General features: G+C 51.7%; 1 protein-coding gene across 1 annotated transcript; it reads right to left on the bottom strand.

Annotated features, from left to right (window-relative positions):
* Positions 1–2,316: 2,316 nt before the first annotated feature.
* On the bottom strand, positions 2,317–6,185 carry ARF6 (ADP ribosylation factor 6). Its single transcript, XM_064659685.1, has one exon. The coding sequence runs from the start codon at positions 5,880–5,882 to the stop codon at positions 5,355–5,357; it is 528 nt and encodes a 175-aa protein (XP_064515755.1). The 5' UTR covers positions 5,883–6,185; the 3' UTR covers positions 2,317–5,354.
* Positions 6,186–12,645: the final 6,460 nt, after the last annotated feature.

Genomic DNA, 12,645 nt, shown 5'->3' on the forward strand with positions numbered 1-12,645 from the left:
CTCTGGGCAACCTGTGCCAGGGCCTCAATCCCCTCACAGTCAGGAATTCAGGCTGTTTTCTACACCTTGGCTCCCTCCCCTCCTCTGTTTAACCACCGAAGGAGTTTTCACCCACTGAAGGGCAATTTGGGCACCAGGATACCTCCACAGATCCAGGAGTTGCTGGTGGCACCCCTGGGAGGTGTCCTCACCTGAAAACTCACGGGGAAAACAAAGTGTTTTAAGTGCTACCAATTTCCAAGCATCACCAACTTCCATCTCTCAGGACACCCATTAAACCCTGCTGAAGTATTTTTCCTAACTAAAGCTGTCCTGGGAGATGCAACTAAAGAAACCAGGAGCAGAGGAGTGAAGTGCATCCTCTGGAAGGGAAAACTTGAGAGGCAAAGCAGGAGCCAGAGCCTGTTAAACCGCTGTGAGACTCAGCAGATGAGTCACATCTTGACTCTTTTCTTTCCCCCCTCCTTTTTTTAAGGAGGCCAGAGATACCTGTTCTTAAGTAAGAGCAGAGGCACTTCCTGGACAACCCGCCGCACACCCCATTTCCCGCCTGTAAAAACCACCTTCCCCACGAGCTCTGACTCAGCCCTGCACCCTCCAGAGCTAACACTCTGGGCTAAAATTACACCATTCTGCTCTCTGGGTGCTCCCAGTTTTGAAAGTGAGCTGGACTGTGGGGCTCCACCTCGGCCTGAAGCCCTGAGAGCGTGGGCTCAGACGTAATTCCGAAACACAGCCCTGAGCGGTGCCGGGGCCGCGCGTGGGACCCCAGAAGAGGAACTGAGTTAGTCAGCAGAGGTGACACTCTCTCACCAACAGCCCCTGGAAGCTGATTCTTCCCCATGAGGTGAGGGGGAAGCTTTTCTTTTTCGTTCCAGAAAGCTCCAAAGCTGAGGGGATTTCGGATCCTGCACGCTGAGCCCTTCAGGCTGGACAGATACGGGAAGCAAATCCAAGATAAAAAGCACAGTCGTGCTTTAGAGGGAAGTCTGAGTCACAGTGCTCACACCAAGGCTGCTTCCATTCTCTGCAGCGAGCTCTCCACTCCTGGCAGTTGCTTTTCCCATTCCCAATTCCCAGTGAGAAGGGATATAACCACAGGTCCACCACCGGCTCTCACAGACCTCGTGTCCAGCTGTTCTGACAACATTTTTAAAGCACGACACATTCCTTCAGGAGGACTTGGATTAGCAGGGGTAATCTCGCATTAGGAACGGCAGGCACACTTTTTCCAAGCCCTGTCCATGAGGATCAGAGCCCCGTGAGTGAGGGCAGAGCCCTGAGTGAGTCAGGGTGCAGTTCAGAGTCACGCTCCCCGCGGCCCGATAAGCGCCGGCATTTTGAGATGTGACTCACTACTACAATGAGAGAGACACGAGTTTCCCCCTCTGGAGCCCTGTCTCCCAACTCCGAGGAGTTTAATTAAGCCAGAGTAAGTTCATTTACACAGCCACACCCTGAGCTGACATCCAGGCAGACAGAGCCCGAACGCCCTGGAAGGGGAAGGCTTTGCAGGGAATCCACCACCCCTGAGCCCAGGGACTCCCACCTGGCTGGATAACCATGGAATGGTTTGGGTGGGGAGGCACCTCAAAGACCATCTATTCCCAACCCTCTGCCACAGGTAGGGATGCCACTGACTAGCCCAGGTAACGATGCTTCCCGAGGATTCCCAAAAGCTTTGCAACAAGAAGACAGTTCCCAGACTCGGCCTCACACCTGGAGCTGTGGGAGCCACCTTGGAGACTCTGCCAGCAGAGCCTGAGCAGCCCAGCTCCAGGCTGTGACCCCGCTGCCTCTCCCAAGGGATGGCAGCTGTCGCAGTGTCCGTATCCCGCTGCTCCCATCCCGCCCCCCCCAGCCCCAGCACCTGCCCAAGTCCTTTTATCGGCTCACTCGTGTCCTGCTCAGGCACCACAGAGCCCCAGCGTCACATCTGTCGCTCCACAAGCACCTCGAGTCACTCAGCAGCCCTTTTGTCCATCCCTGCGTGTCCTACACTGGCCTCCTGTCCTCCCTTTCCAAGCAATCCCCTCCGTGGAACAGCTTCCCAAGTTACGTGGGGCTGGCACCGAGGCTGGATAACCCTGACACTGAAATTTGCTCGAGGTTATTAAACGCCAAGTGGGAATATTAAAGAAGCACCATCCTTTTCCACTTATAAAAATAGTCACTCATCTAATTCTCCAAGGAATTACAGCCAGGCTTCCGAGCTGGGAGATCCAGAACAGAGCCCTCTTTATCTCAGCACAACGCCACCAGATTGCCCCTTTCTGTTTCTCTCGTAATTAAATATAAGTAACATACCAGGAGAGCTCCGCTGTGTAATTGCTTTATTTTTCTGCTTAGTAGTTCTTTACCAACACTACAGCCATATTGAGAACACAGAATTCCTGGTTACTCCAGTCAGGGGGGGTCACAGGCCACAAACTCAGTCACTGGTCGGACACGATTTGACGCCACTCAGAACTCACTCCACAGAACTCACACGGACACAAATCGATGCGCTTGGAACTCCAGATGGGTTTGGGAAATCACCGGGTTTCGTACAGGATTCCCACTTTATCCTGCCTGTGAGCCACTACCTCGTGGTGGAGGTTCAGCTACAGCCCAGAAAGGACATGTTGGAAGTGAAACCTGTGGGGTTTGTTCGGTACCGACGGCCCTTTATTTTTGACGTCTCTGCCACATCTTTCAGTAACTTTTTCTCCCCCTTTCTCCTTCCCTGTTCCTCCCTCCCCCCCAAAAAAAACAACCCCAAAACATTAAAAAAATTCCAGAAGCAAAAGCAGTTTCCTTTCACCTACAAAAACAGAATAACAAAGTCACTAAGGGAATACAAAGTTGTGAAGTCAACGCAAAGGCTGCCCCAGCACTTGGAAACACAGGAAACCAACTCGGACGAAAAATGAAGTTACTGAAGTTTTCATGTTGACTGAGAATAGGTTTAAGAAAGTTCAAGAACCATTAATAGAGCTTCAAGTTTTCCAGTTTAGGCATTTACTTTGTGCTTGGCTATTTTATTGATGCTCCAGAAGAAAACAGTAACCATACTCTTGTATTGTTTTTTTTTTTAAGTTTTTATACCACCACACTTGTTTGTTAAGTTACAGCAACAGGAAAAAAAAAAAAAAAGGAAAATAAAAGCTAGAAAATAGAGCAATGATTTTTTCCAACGGCAAAAAAGCCTTGGATTAAAGTAAACTAATCCCACTTCCTCTTCTTTAGGGCTGAGATTGAAGAGTTATTTCTACATTGAGCTTCTTCAGACTCCCTAACTCACCAAGTCCATCAGTGCTCTATCTTCTAGCACCAAGAACCCATCCAGTCCCATTTGCAACCCACATCCAGACAAGTCTTTTTGGAACCATATTCTAAAAGGACTTCGAGCAAAGCATTGGATTTCAGAAGTGAATTCAGGATTTTTGTCTTCCCACACATCTTTGGTAAGAGCTCCATAATACAACGTACTCTCCATGCAGAGTCACCACTGCAGCAATGTAGTGTAACGCCCCCAATGCCATGTAAAACTTATATTCTTGGAAAAAAAAAACCAAAACAAACAAAAAAATTAAGGAGAGATTAAAAAAAAAAAAAAAAAAAGGAAAATAAAAGCCATTTTCTTCTGGTTTTGTAGCATACATTCCTAGAATTCCCCACCGGAGTTCTAACTCCTTGAGGAAATCTGAAGTTAATCCTTAAGGCTGAATAAGAACCAGCTGCTTTAACAGTTTGTGCACCCAGCGTTAATTAATACTTGATTGAGTTTTTTATGCAAATACTCGCCCTGGGTGGGGTTTTTGATTGGCCAGTCACCTCTACAGGCTGTGACATGGCTAACGAGCTGCTTGCCCTTTAAGAACTAATTATGGAAGTTTACATTCAGCGTCGATTCTCTCTCTCTCTCTCTTTCTCTCCCCTCCCAGCTCTCATTAGTAGTTACTCAATGGGCTTCACACATCCAACATAGTTCCCTTTCCTACAGGACTACAGCAACCACCGGGACACACGGGAGGCTCCAGCTGCTCGCAGGAGCTCGGTCCAGGCTTGGAAAACTAAAGCAAGAAGTGATTTCCTCAAAATGGCCATAACTGATGTCAAAACCACCGGGCTCGAGTCGAGCTCAGCGCGGAACTCGCCCCTTTTCTCAAGGCTCCTACATGGAAAAATAATAACAATAACAACAGTTTCCTTCTTTCTGTTTGGAAAGGACCAGGAATCCTTTTAAGGTAGAGGCAAGTCAGTGCTGGATTTTCGCCTAAACATCTGCGATTTAAAGCAAAACTCGCTGCAACATTTGTAACGCTGCATCTGCTTTTGGAAGGAACCTCCACTCGGGGGGGGACCGGCACCGAGTAGCAAAAAACTGCAACTAAACGTCATTTTTAAGACCAAAAAAAACCCCTGACCTGGAACTACGGACATCGTTCCTGTCTCGCTTGCTGTGTGGCGTGGGGAGCTGCTTTGCATCCCCTCCTCATGCATGATGTATGACGGGGCAGAGCTCCCCAGCTGACATTCCAAAAGCAGTTCTTAACATTTCCCGGCGCCCGATATGCACTTCGAAACACACGTTAACAGTGGAATTCCCACTCTCTGCCACTGCAGGCAAGAATTCCCCTCGTTAGCCTGAGCCGTGGAGCCAGACCGAGTCGCTGTTTAGTTACAGATTAACAGAACTTTTCTTTAAAAAAAAAAAAAAAAAAAAAGAAGAAAAAAAAAAAAGTCCTTAATATAAAAAGACAGACTGCGGTTTGATTTTAAGCAATAATTTTCAGTTTACTAGATGAAGTCGACCTAGCAACATACCCTGCAGGAATGCAAAAAAGTAGCAATCTACAGCAAAGTGAGAGAGAGAGGAAAAAAAAAAAATAAAATATATATAATCAAAAAAAGTAGACCCAGAAAGCATACACTGAAAAATGGACCCCCTCCCCCAACATCCCCCCAAAATAATTCAAACCAGCAAAGGGCTATCGAGAGGAAACAACAACAAAAAAAAAACCAACAAAAAAAAAGTTACTTAGCAAGTCTACAATGTGTCCTTCCCCTGTTTGCTGGAAGTCTGGCATAGCATCTAGTGCCTGTGTTCGTGTCCCATTCCGAGGTTAGAGCATCCTAACGCCAAGCAGGAGGAGTTAGAACAGGAATCCAGCCAAGGGTGCAGGAGGAAAGGGTGGCAGAAAGGTGATCGTAATCCTATGGATGCTTTTTATTTTTTTTTTTTTTTTTTACTTTTCAGTAGAGAATCATTCTTCTGGAAAGCCACGTGGGTTATTTTTTTTTTAAATTTGTTTTTCTGTTTGTTTGTTTGTTTCTTTAATTCTTTGTAGACTAAATAGTTCCTCTCCCCATTAGGATTTATAATTGGACGTTAACCACGTCAGCCCTTCGTAGAGTCCATCCCCCGTCGTGGCACAGGAGGGCTGCACATACCAATTCCTATCCCTGATCCGGGTCAGGCCCAGTTTCTCCTGGATCTCGTGGGGTTTCATGGCGTCGGGCAGGTCCTGCTTGTTGGCGAAGATGAGGATGATGGCGTCCCGCATCTCCCGGTCGTTGATGATGCGGTGCAGCTCCTGCCGCGCCTCGTCGATGCGGTCGCGGTCGGCGCAGTCCACCACGAAGATGAGCCCCTGCGTGCCCGTGTAGTAGTGCCGCCAGAGGGGCCGGATCTTGTCCTGGCCGCCCACGTCCCACACGTTGAACTTGACGTTCTTGTAGGTGACGGTCTCCACGTTGAAGCCCACGGTGGGGATGGTGGTCACCGACTGGCCCAGCTTCAGCTTGTACAGGATCGTGGTCTTGCCGGCCGCGTCCAGCCCCAGCATCAGGATCCGCATCTCCTTGTTCCCGAAGATCTTGGACAGCACCTTGCCCATCTCGGCGGCATCCAAGGGAGGGCGGCAGGGCGAGCGCCGGGCCCCGGCGGCGAGAGAGGGGGCGGGCGGGGCTCAGCGCGGGCCGCGCATGGGGCGCCGGGGAGGCGGCTCCCGCTGCTCCGCCGGGCCCGCGGCGGCGGCTCCGCCCGCTGCTGGCTGTGCGGCGGCCGCGGCGCTCAGCTCATGGGTGCCGGGCGGTGCCCCCCGAGGGTGCCCGGGCCGTGCCGGGCGGTCCGGGCCGCGCTCCCTCACCCGCCGCCGCCGGAACAGGGGCCGCGCGCGCCCGCGCCCGCTTCCGCCCCGCTGCCGCCGCCGCCGCCGCGCCCCCGCGCATGCGCCGCGCGCGCGCCGCGCCCCGCCCCGCCCGCCTTCCGCCCGCGCCTTCCCGCCCGCCCGCCGCGCCTGCGCGGGAGGCGGTGCCGCGCCCCGCGCGGGGCGGAGGGAGGAGGAGGGAGGGGGCGTGGCCTAAGCGTTGATTGGTGGGAGAGAGCGGGGGGCGGGGCCGCGGTGGGGAGAGGCGCCACGCGATCGCGCGTCAGCGCGGGGCGCGCGCAGGGGGGCGGGGCGAACCTTAAAGGGGCAGCGGCCGGCTGGGACCGCGCCCGGTACCGGCCGCAGGGAACCGGGAGAGAGCCGGGAATGTGTGGAGATAAATCCCTGTCTGGGCATGGTGGATCTGCACTGTGAGGGCGGTGAGGCCCTGGCACAGGCTGCCCCTGGATCCCTGGAAGTGTCCAAAGCCAGGTTGGACGGGGCTTGGAGCGACCTGGGCTTGTGGAAGGTGTCCCTGCCCATGGCAGGGGGTGGCACTGGATCATCCTTTTGGTCCCTTTCAGCCCAAACCACTCTGTGATTCTGTGATGCATCATCGGGTTTACAACTCCGTGTTCTCTCGGGACACTCCCTGTAATTCCAATCGGTGAAACTCCAGCCCTGGACAACCCCTCTGGAAGCGCGGCGCTCGCCCACGTCCGTCCCCGGTGCTCCGGGAGCCGTGTCCCGGCACGCCCGGGTGACACAGAGCAGCTCCTGCTCACACACGTCGGGCCGGTCCCGCAACCGAGACCTGTCCCAGCCCTGCGCTCCTGGGAATGTGCCAGCGGGGCTGGGACAGGGAGCACTGAGAGGCTTGGACAGGGAACACTGCGGGGCTGTTCCTCCCAGCCTGGGCGCTGGAACAGGGGGTGCACACATGATTCCTGCTGGCAGGAAAGTAATTCTGGTTTGGCGGCTCCTTCTGAGCCCGTGGAGCAGAGACAAGGGAAGCGGCATCGGGAACACAAAAGCAGAATCACGGAATCCCAGAATCCCGGAGTGGTTTGCATTGTAAGGGACCTTAAAGCCCATCTCATTCCATCCCTCTGCCATGGGCAGGGACACCTTCCACTAGGATGTACTTGATCACTCCGGGGTCTCCAGGGGATGTGATCCATCTTCTCCCGGTGTGTGTTCCCTTGGGATTGTGTCTGGGGGACCTGACTTCACCAGATCCTCCCATCCCATCAAAAATGCCAAATTTTGAGTTTATTTTTATGGCAGGCATGTGGCACATGCAAAGAAATCCCCCTTGGGACAGCCAAAGGGAAATGCTTTGGTGTCTTTAGAGGGACAGGAGGTTTCCTGGACCACAGAATTATTAAGGGATCAAGCACCGAGCTCTTGTGACCAGTGACAGGACCCGAGGGAATGGCTGGAGCTGTGCCAGGGGAGGGTTAGGTTGGATCTCAGGAAAAGGCTCTTCCCCCCAAGGGTGGTTGGCACTGAACAGGCTCCCCAGGGCAGTGGGCACGGCCCCAAGGCTGCCAGAGCTCCAGGAGGGTTTGGACAGGGACAAGGTGGGATTGTTGGGGTGTCCTGTTCAGGGCCAGGGGTCGGAAAACTAAAGCAAGAAGTGATTTCCTCGTGGGTCCCTTCCAACTCAGGGAATTCTGTGATTCTACAACGTCAATAGGAGTTTCCAAGGAAGCTTTTGCTCTTTCCAGCAGCGAGCAAAGAGGGAGGATGCCAAGGAAAACATGCCATCCGTGGCCTCTCCTAATGAGAGGCAGCGCCAGGGGCATGTCCTGCTGACCCAGGGCTCAGGAGTGTCCCTGCTGTGCCAGAGTTCACGCTCTGATGATTAAAACAGCAGATAAAACTGCTAATTATTGAACTGGATCGGGATTTACAGCAAGCCCTGATCCCACTGGATGCAGCTGGCTCAGCCTCCTCTAACCAGCAAGGGATATTTATCTAAACAGAGGGCTGAATACTTGCAGGGCTAAAATTACCATCAGGATGTGGATGTTAGTGGGTTTCTACTTGGCTCCGCTCCCTGTGGCCACTTCCGTGCTGGAGAGCACAAGTTCAGTCAATCAGGCAGCACGAGACCACGAGTGCTCCTCAAAATACTTGGGAGAGGTGATGTCAGGAGCTTTAAGGCCCTGCCTTGCCCGTGTTCCCGCACGGATGGCCCTTCCCGCTGCCTCAGAGCAGCGTTTTGCGCTTTCAGGAAATGGCTTTTTAGAGCTTTTGTTCTGACAGAGTGAGGCGTTGAGGGGAGGGTGTGACCGTGCTGAGATCGTTCTACTTTCCTTTTTAGTAGCTGAGAGTTTCCTTTGGGGCTTTCTTCACCAGCTGGGAAACATGGATGTTGAAGCACACAGCCAGGGGAACACGGGATGGGGTTTGGGACACTCGGCTGTCGGGGCTGTGGGAAGGGGTGGCTGTGCCTGTGTGGGTACCACGAGGCACAAACCCCAACGAGTAACCAAAGTGGGAAAGTTACTTTTCCATCACCTTCTCCACATTTTGCACCCTGACGTAATGTTCCTCAGGTCTCTCCTCTTGAATCACAGCTTTTCGTGGTTTGTTGGAGCGTTGTCCCAATCCTTCGGGATTGGGTGCAAACAGGGCTTGGCCAGCTTTGGCTTTGCCCGTTTCACAGCTTTCCAGAACTCCTTCTCTCCTTTTGCTAAACTGGGAGCGATGGGACCTGTGGAATACCTTCAGGTGTTCCAGTGCCAGCTGCTCCTGCACTGGGGCCGTTGTGGGGCCGATCCCAGGGCACAGGCCCTTCCCATGACTCAGCGGCCGCTTCCTGCCCGGCTCCTCTCCCTGCAGGGATCCTGCCTGCCTGTGCTTGATATCAGCAAGGAGAGGCTGCTCCGATCTCTGTTATCCCTTTGCCAGCTCAGACCTGCTCCTTTCCTGGTGTGTGTCCTGCCCTGAGTGGGCCCGTGACCGAGAGGAGACGTGTTTGCTCCAGGCTGTGGTTGCACTTCTGCCACTGTGTGACCTGCTGGAAGAATCCAAAGTTGATCATCCATGTCTCAAATCCTCAATCTCAAAAAGAGAAGTGGTGCAGCTGCACATCTTCACACAGGACAGCCCAAGCTTAACTGAGGATGTGGGGATGTGACAACAATGTCGTAGAATCCCAGGATGGGTCAGGTTGGAAGGGTCCACAGTGGGTCTTCTGGTCCAATCTCCACAGGATTTTGCCCAGGTGGTTCTGGAATATCTCCAGTGAGGGAAACTCCATACCCTCTCTGGGCAATCTGTTCCTGTGCATGGTCACCCACACAAGGGAGAAATTTTTTCTCGGAAAAAGAAATGGGATTCACTCAGGCAAATGCTTTTCCACCTGCACCGGGATTTTTTTTCCAAGGATCCTCCCTGCCCTTCAGGAAAACTTCCTGTCCTTTTTGTCTGTGCACCAGAGGAAGGTTTTACACGGCCTGGCATGTGTTTTTAAAGTAATTCTTCGTGCTCCTTAGGATGATAGAACAAGAAGACATCTGAGAACTCAGCACTTTCAGGAGTTAAGATCTCAGATTAGTCACTAATAAACCCTGTGCACGTCAATTCCCGCAGCTCACGTTTACCAATCCCCCAGGGAATGGGGGAGAAGCTGGAGAGAGAGCACCACCTACTTTTGGAACATTTCAGTGTAGAGTCCTGTTGGTTTCCATGAAGGAACAGGAAGGACGGGAAACGGGAAGCAGAATGGAAATGGCATAACTTTAGTAAAGCGAATAAAGGCTTTTCTGTGAGAGGAATCCCAGGTCTGTGTCCCTGCAGAGCCACTGCAGCTCCCCTTGGAGAGCCAGGAGATAACACAGCCCTTAAAATGGGAATTTTAAAGTGATGAGCCTTTAAACTGGGAATTTGTCCCAGCATAGGAAGTTTTGAAAGACAGGTCCTTGTTTTTAAGATAGTGACTTAATTCACTGTGGGATGGGAACGTGCCACCACAGATGAAGTGTGATGATCTGAGCAAGACAGATTCTTCACCTTGGTGCTCAGCCTGAAGAAAATTGATATAAATCTACCTCCTGTAACCACCCCCAGGGAAAGAAATGCACCTTTGGGCACTATATGCTCGATATAGCACAGGGTCTCTTATGGTGCTGATTGATTTTCAAGGTCAAATACCCAACAAAAGCACTTAAAACACCTGAAGATGTTCTGGGTTACCCAAAAAATGTGAGCTCTTAGAAGGGGTTCAGTTTCATACATCTGCTTAAGAATTAAAACCCTTTTCGGGGCCTTGGTAACCCCCAGCGAGTTACTGGGTAGCCTGAAGAAGTTAAATATTTTAAAAGTAAGTTAAATATTTTAAAAGCAAGTTGAATATTTTAAAGGTAAGCCCTGACTGACAGCATGTCACTGGATGGAGTGCCTGTTGTACACTGCTGATTTACAGCCTGGAGAGTAAAAAGCAATTATGGTAATAAAGTGATTAGGGGGTTAAACCTGGGGGAAAAGATAACAAATACCTGTAGGACCTTGTGGTAACTCACCTGGGCCTGGCTGTTCCTTATCTTTCATTATCCCTAAGGAACTTGTGGGCAGGGTAGGTACCAGGGTTTGCATTTATTGTTTTCCATGGATTTGTACAGCTGTGTTGGCATGTTCTGTCCTCCACCGGTGGTCCATGTGCTGTCACAGTGAATTAACCAAACCTCGAGGAAATGGATCGATACCCATCCATGTTTTTATCTCCTTGAATATAAATCAAATTCCAATCAGTTTGGATCATCAGGCCAAACCTGTTTTAATAAGGTGTAGCCCATCTTTGCTTGCTCTATTGGCAGAGGGAGATGGGAAAAGCCTCTCTTGCACTGATCCTTCAAAGGCCTTTGTGGCTTTCCAAGGAAGGAAAAGGGAATATAATAAGGCTCTGGGCTTAGTATCTGTGTTAGATAAATTCTCCTGTTGTGAAAACAAATTATATCCTTAATATAACAATGGCATTCCACGGGTAGATCTGTCACGGAGATACGTGACACAATGGGCCAAGTGTCCTCTGGTGGGGTGAGTCAGGGTAAGAGGCGCTTTCCGAGAGCACTTGGCCGTGGTGACTCCTGCCTGTGGACAGGGAGGGGTGGGAATTGTCCCCAGGGATGTCTCGGCCCTGTTTCCTGTGATTCTGCAACGCCTGTGCCTGTGCAAGCGCAGCTGGGATTGGCAGGAAACTAATCCTGCAGCCTCCAGAGGTGTGTGTTCTACAGCAGAGTGGCACCAAACAGATCCTTGGGATCTTCCCAAAAGGTGAATGAAACAGTTAGGGAAGGAGTAGAGGTGGAAAAGAAGTGTTGGAGAGTATGCTGGCTGCAGCAGGTTTCTGTTAGTCTGTGTCTATGGAAATGATGCAATGAGGATCCCGAAGAATCACTAGAAATCCTACATTTATCATCAGGGGGAAACCTGGTCCTGGTCTCCCTGGTATTCTTCCAGCCTCCTGTGGAAGCAAGGAAGAGCTCTTCCAAAGTGGCCTCCCAGCAGGAAAAACAGCTCGACACCCGGAAGAAGCCTGGAGAAGGGAAGGCTTTTGGGAGACCTTAGAGCCCTTCCCAGTGCCTAAAGAGGCTCCAAGAGAGCTGAAGAGGGACTTGGGACAAAGGATGGAGGGACAGGACAAGAGGGAATGGCTTCCCACTGACAGAGGGCAGGGATAGATGGGATATTGGGAAGGAATTCTTGGCTGGGAGGGTGGTGAGGCCCTGGCATAGGTTGCCCAGAGGAGCTGTGGCTGCCCCATCCCCGGAAATGTTCCAGGACGGGTTGTTTGGGGCTTGGAGCAACCTAGGCTAGTTCCAACACCCATGGCAGGGTGTTGGAACTGGATGGTCTTTAAGGTCCTTTTCACTTCAAGCCATTCTGAGATTCTCTGATTCCAGGCTCTTTGGGGTTATTTTATATCTTAAATACATCAAAATGTCTGAAGTTACTGGCAAACAAACTGGGCCCTGTTTCCCAGGGTATTTTCGGGAGGAGATAGAGGAAATTTTTTGGGGAGGGGGATACTGCCTGACTAAATCTCTATATGTCAAAATCCTGGATCACCACCATGGCAACATCAGCCTGAAAAATCCTGAAGCCTTAACAAGGGTAAAACCAATTTCTGAGGCACAGGGTGTGATTTTTGGGGTGTCCTGTGCAGGGCCATGAACTGCACTCGATGATCCTCGTGGGTCCCTTCCCACTCAGGGTGTTTTGTGGTTCCATGCTGTGATTCTGTGATTGCCTGGCCCTCAGAGGGCAGGAGCTTTGGAGCTCAGTGGGATCCCCAAGCCGTTTCTTTGGGAGGCTGGAGCTCAGCTTAGCTGTAACTCCCTGCACAAAGCCACAGCTCCTGCGTGGAGAAGCTCAGCAGGATCCTGGAGCAGCTGCTCCCGCAGAGCAGGACAAAGCAACCGGCTGTCAGAGAAGCTCCACGGGGCAGAGCTGCCCCTGAGCTCAAAATGAGCAACTGAGGTTTCCCCAGCTCTGAATGGGC

The sequence above is a fragment of the Pseudopipra pipra genome, chromosome 6 (genome assembly GCF_036250125.1).
Source record: "Pseudopipra pipra isolate bDixPip1 chromosome 6, bDixPip1.hap1, whole genome shotgun sequence".
NCBI classification, from domain to species: Eukaryota; Metazoa; Chordata; class Aves; order Passeriformes; family Pipridae; genus Pseudopipra; species Pseudopipra pipra.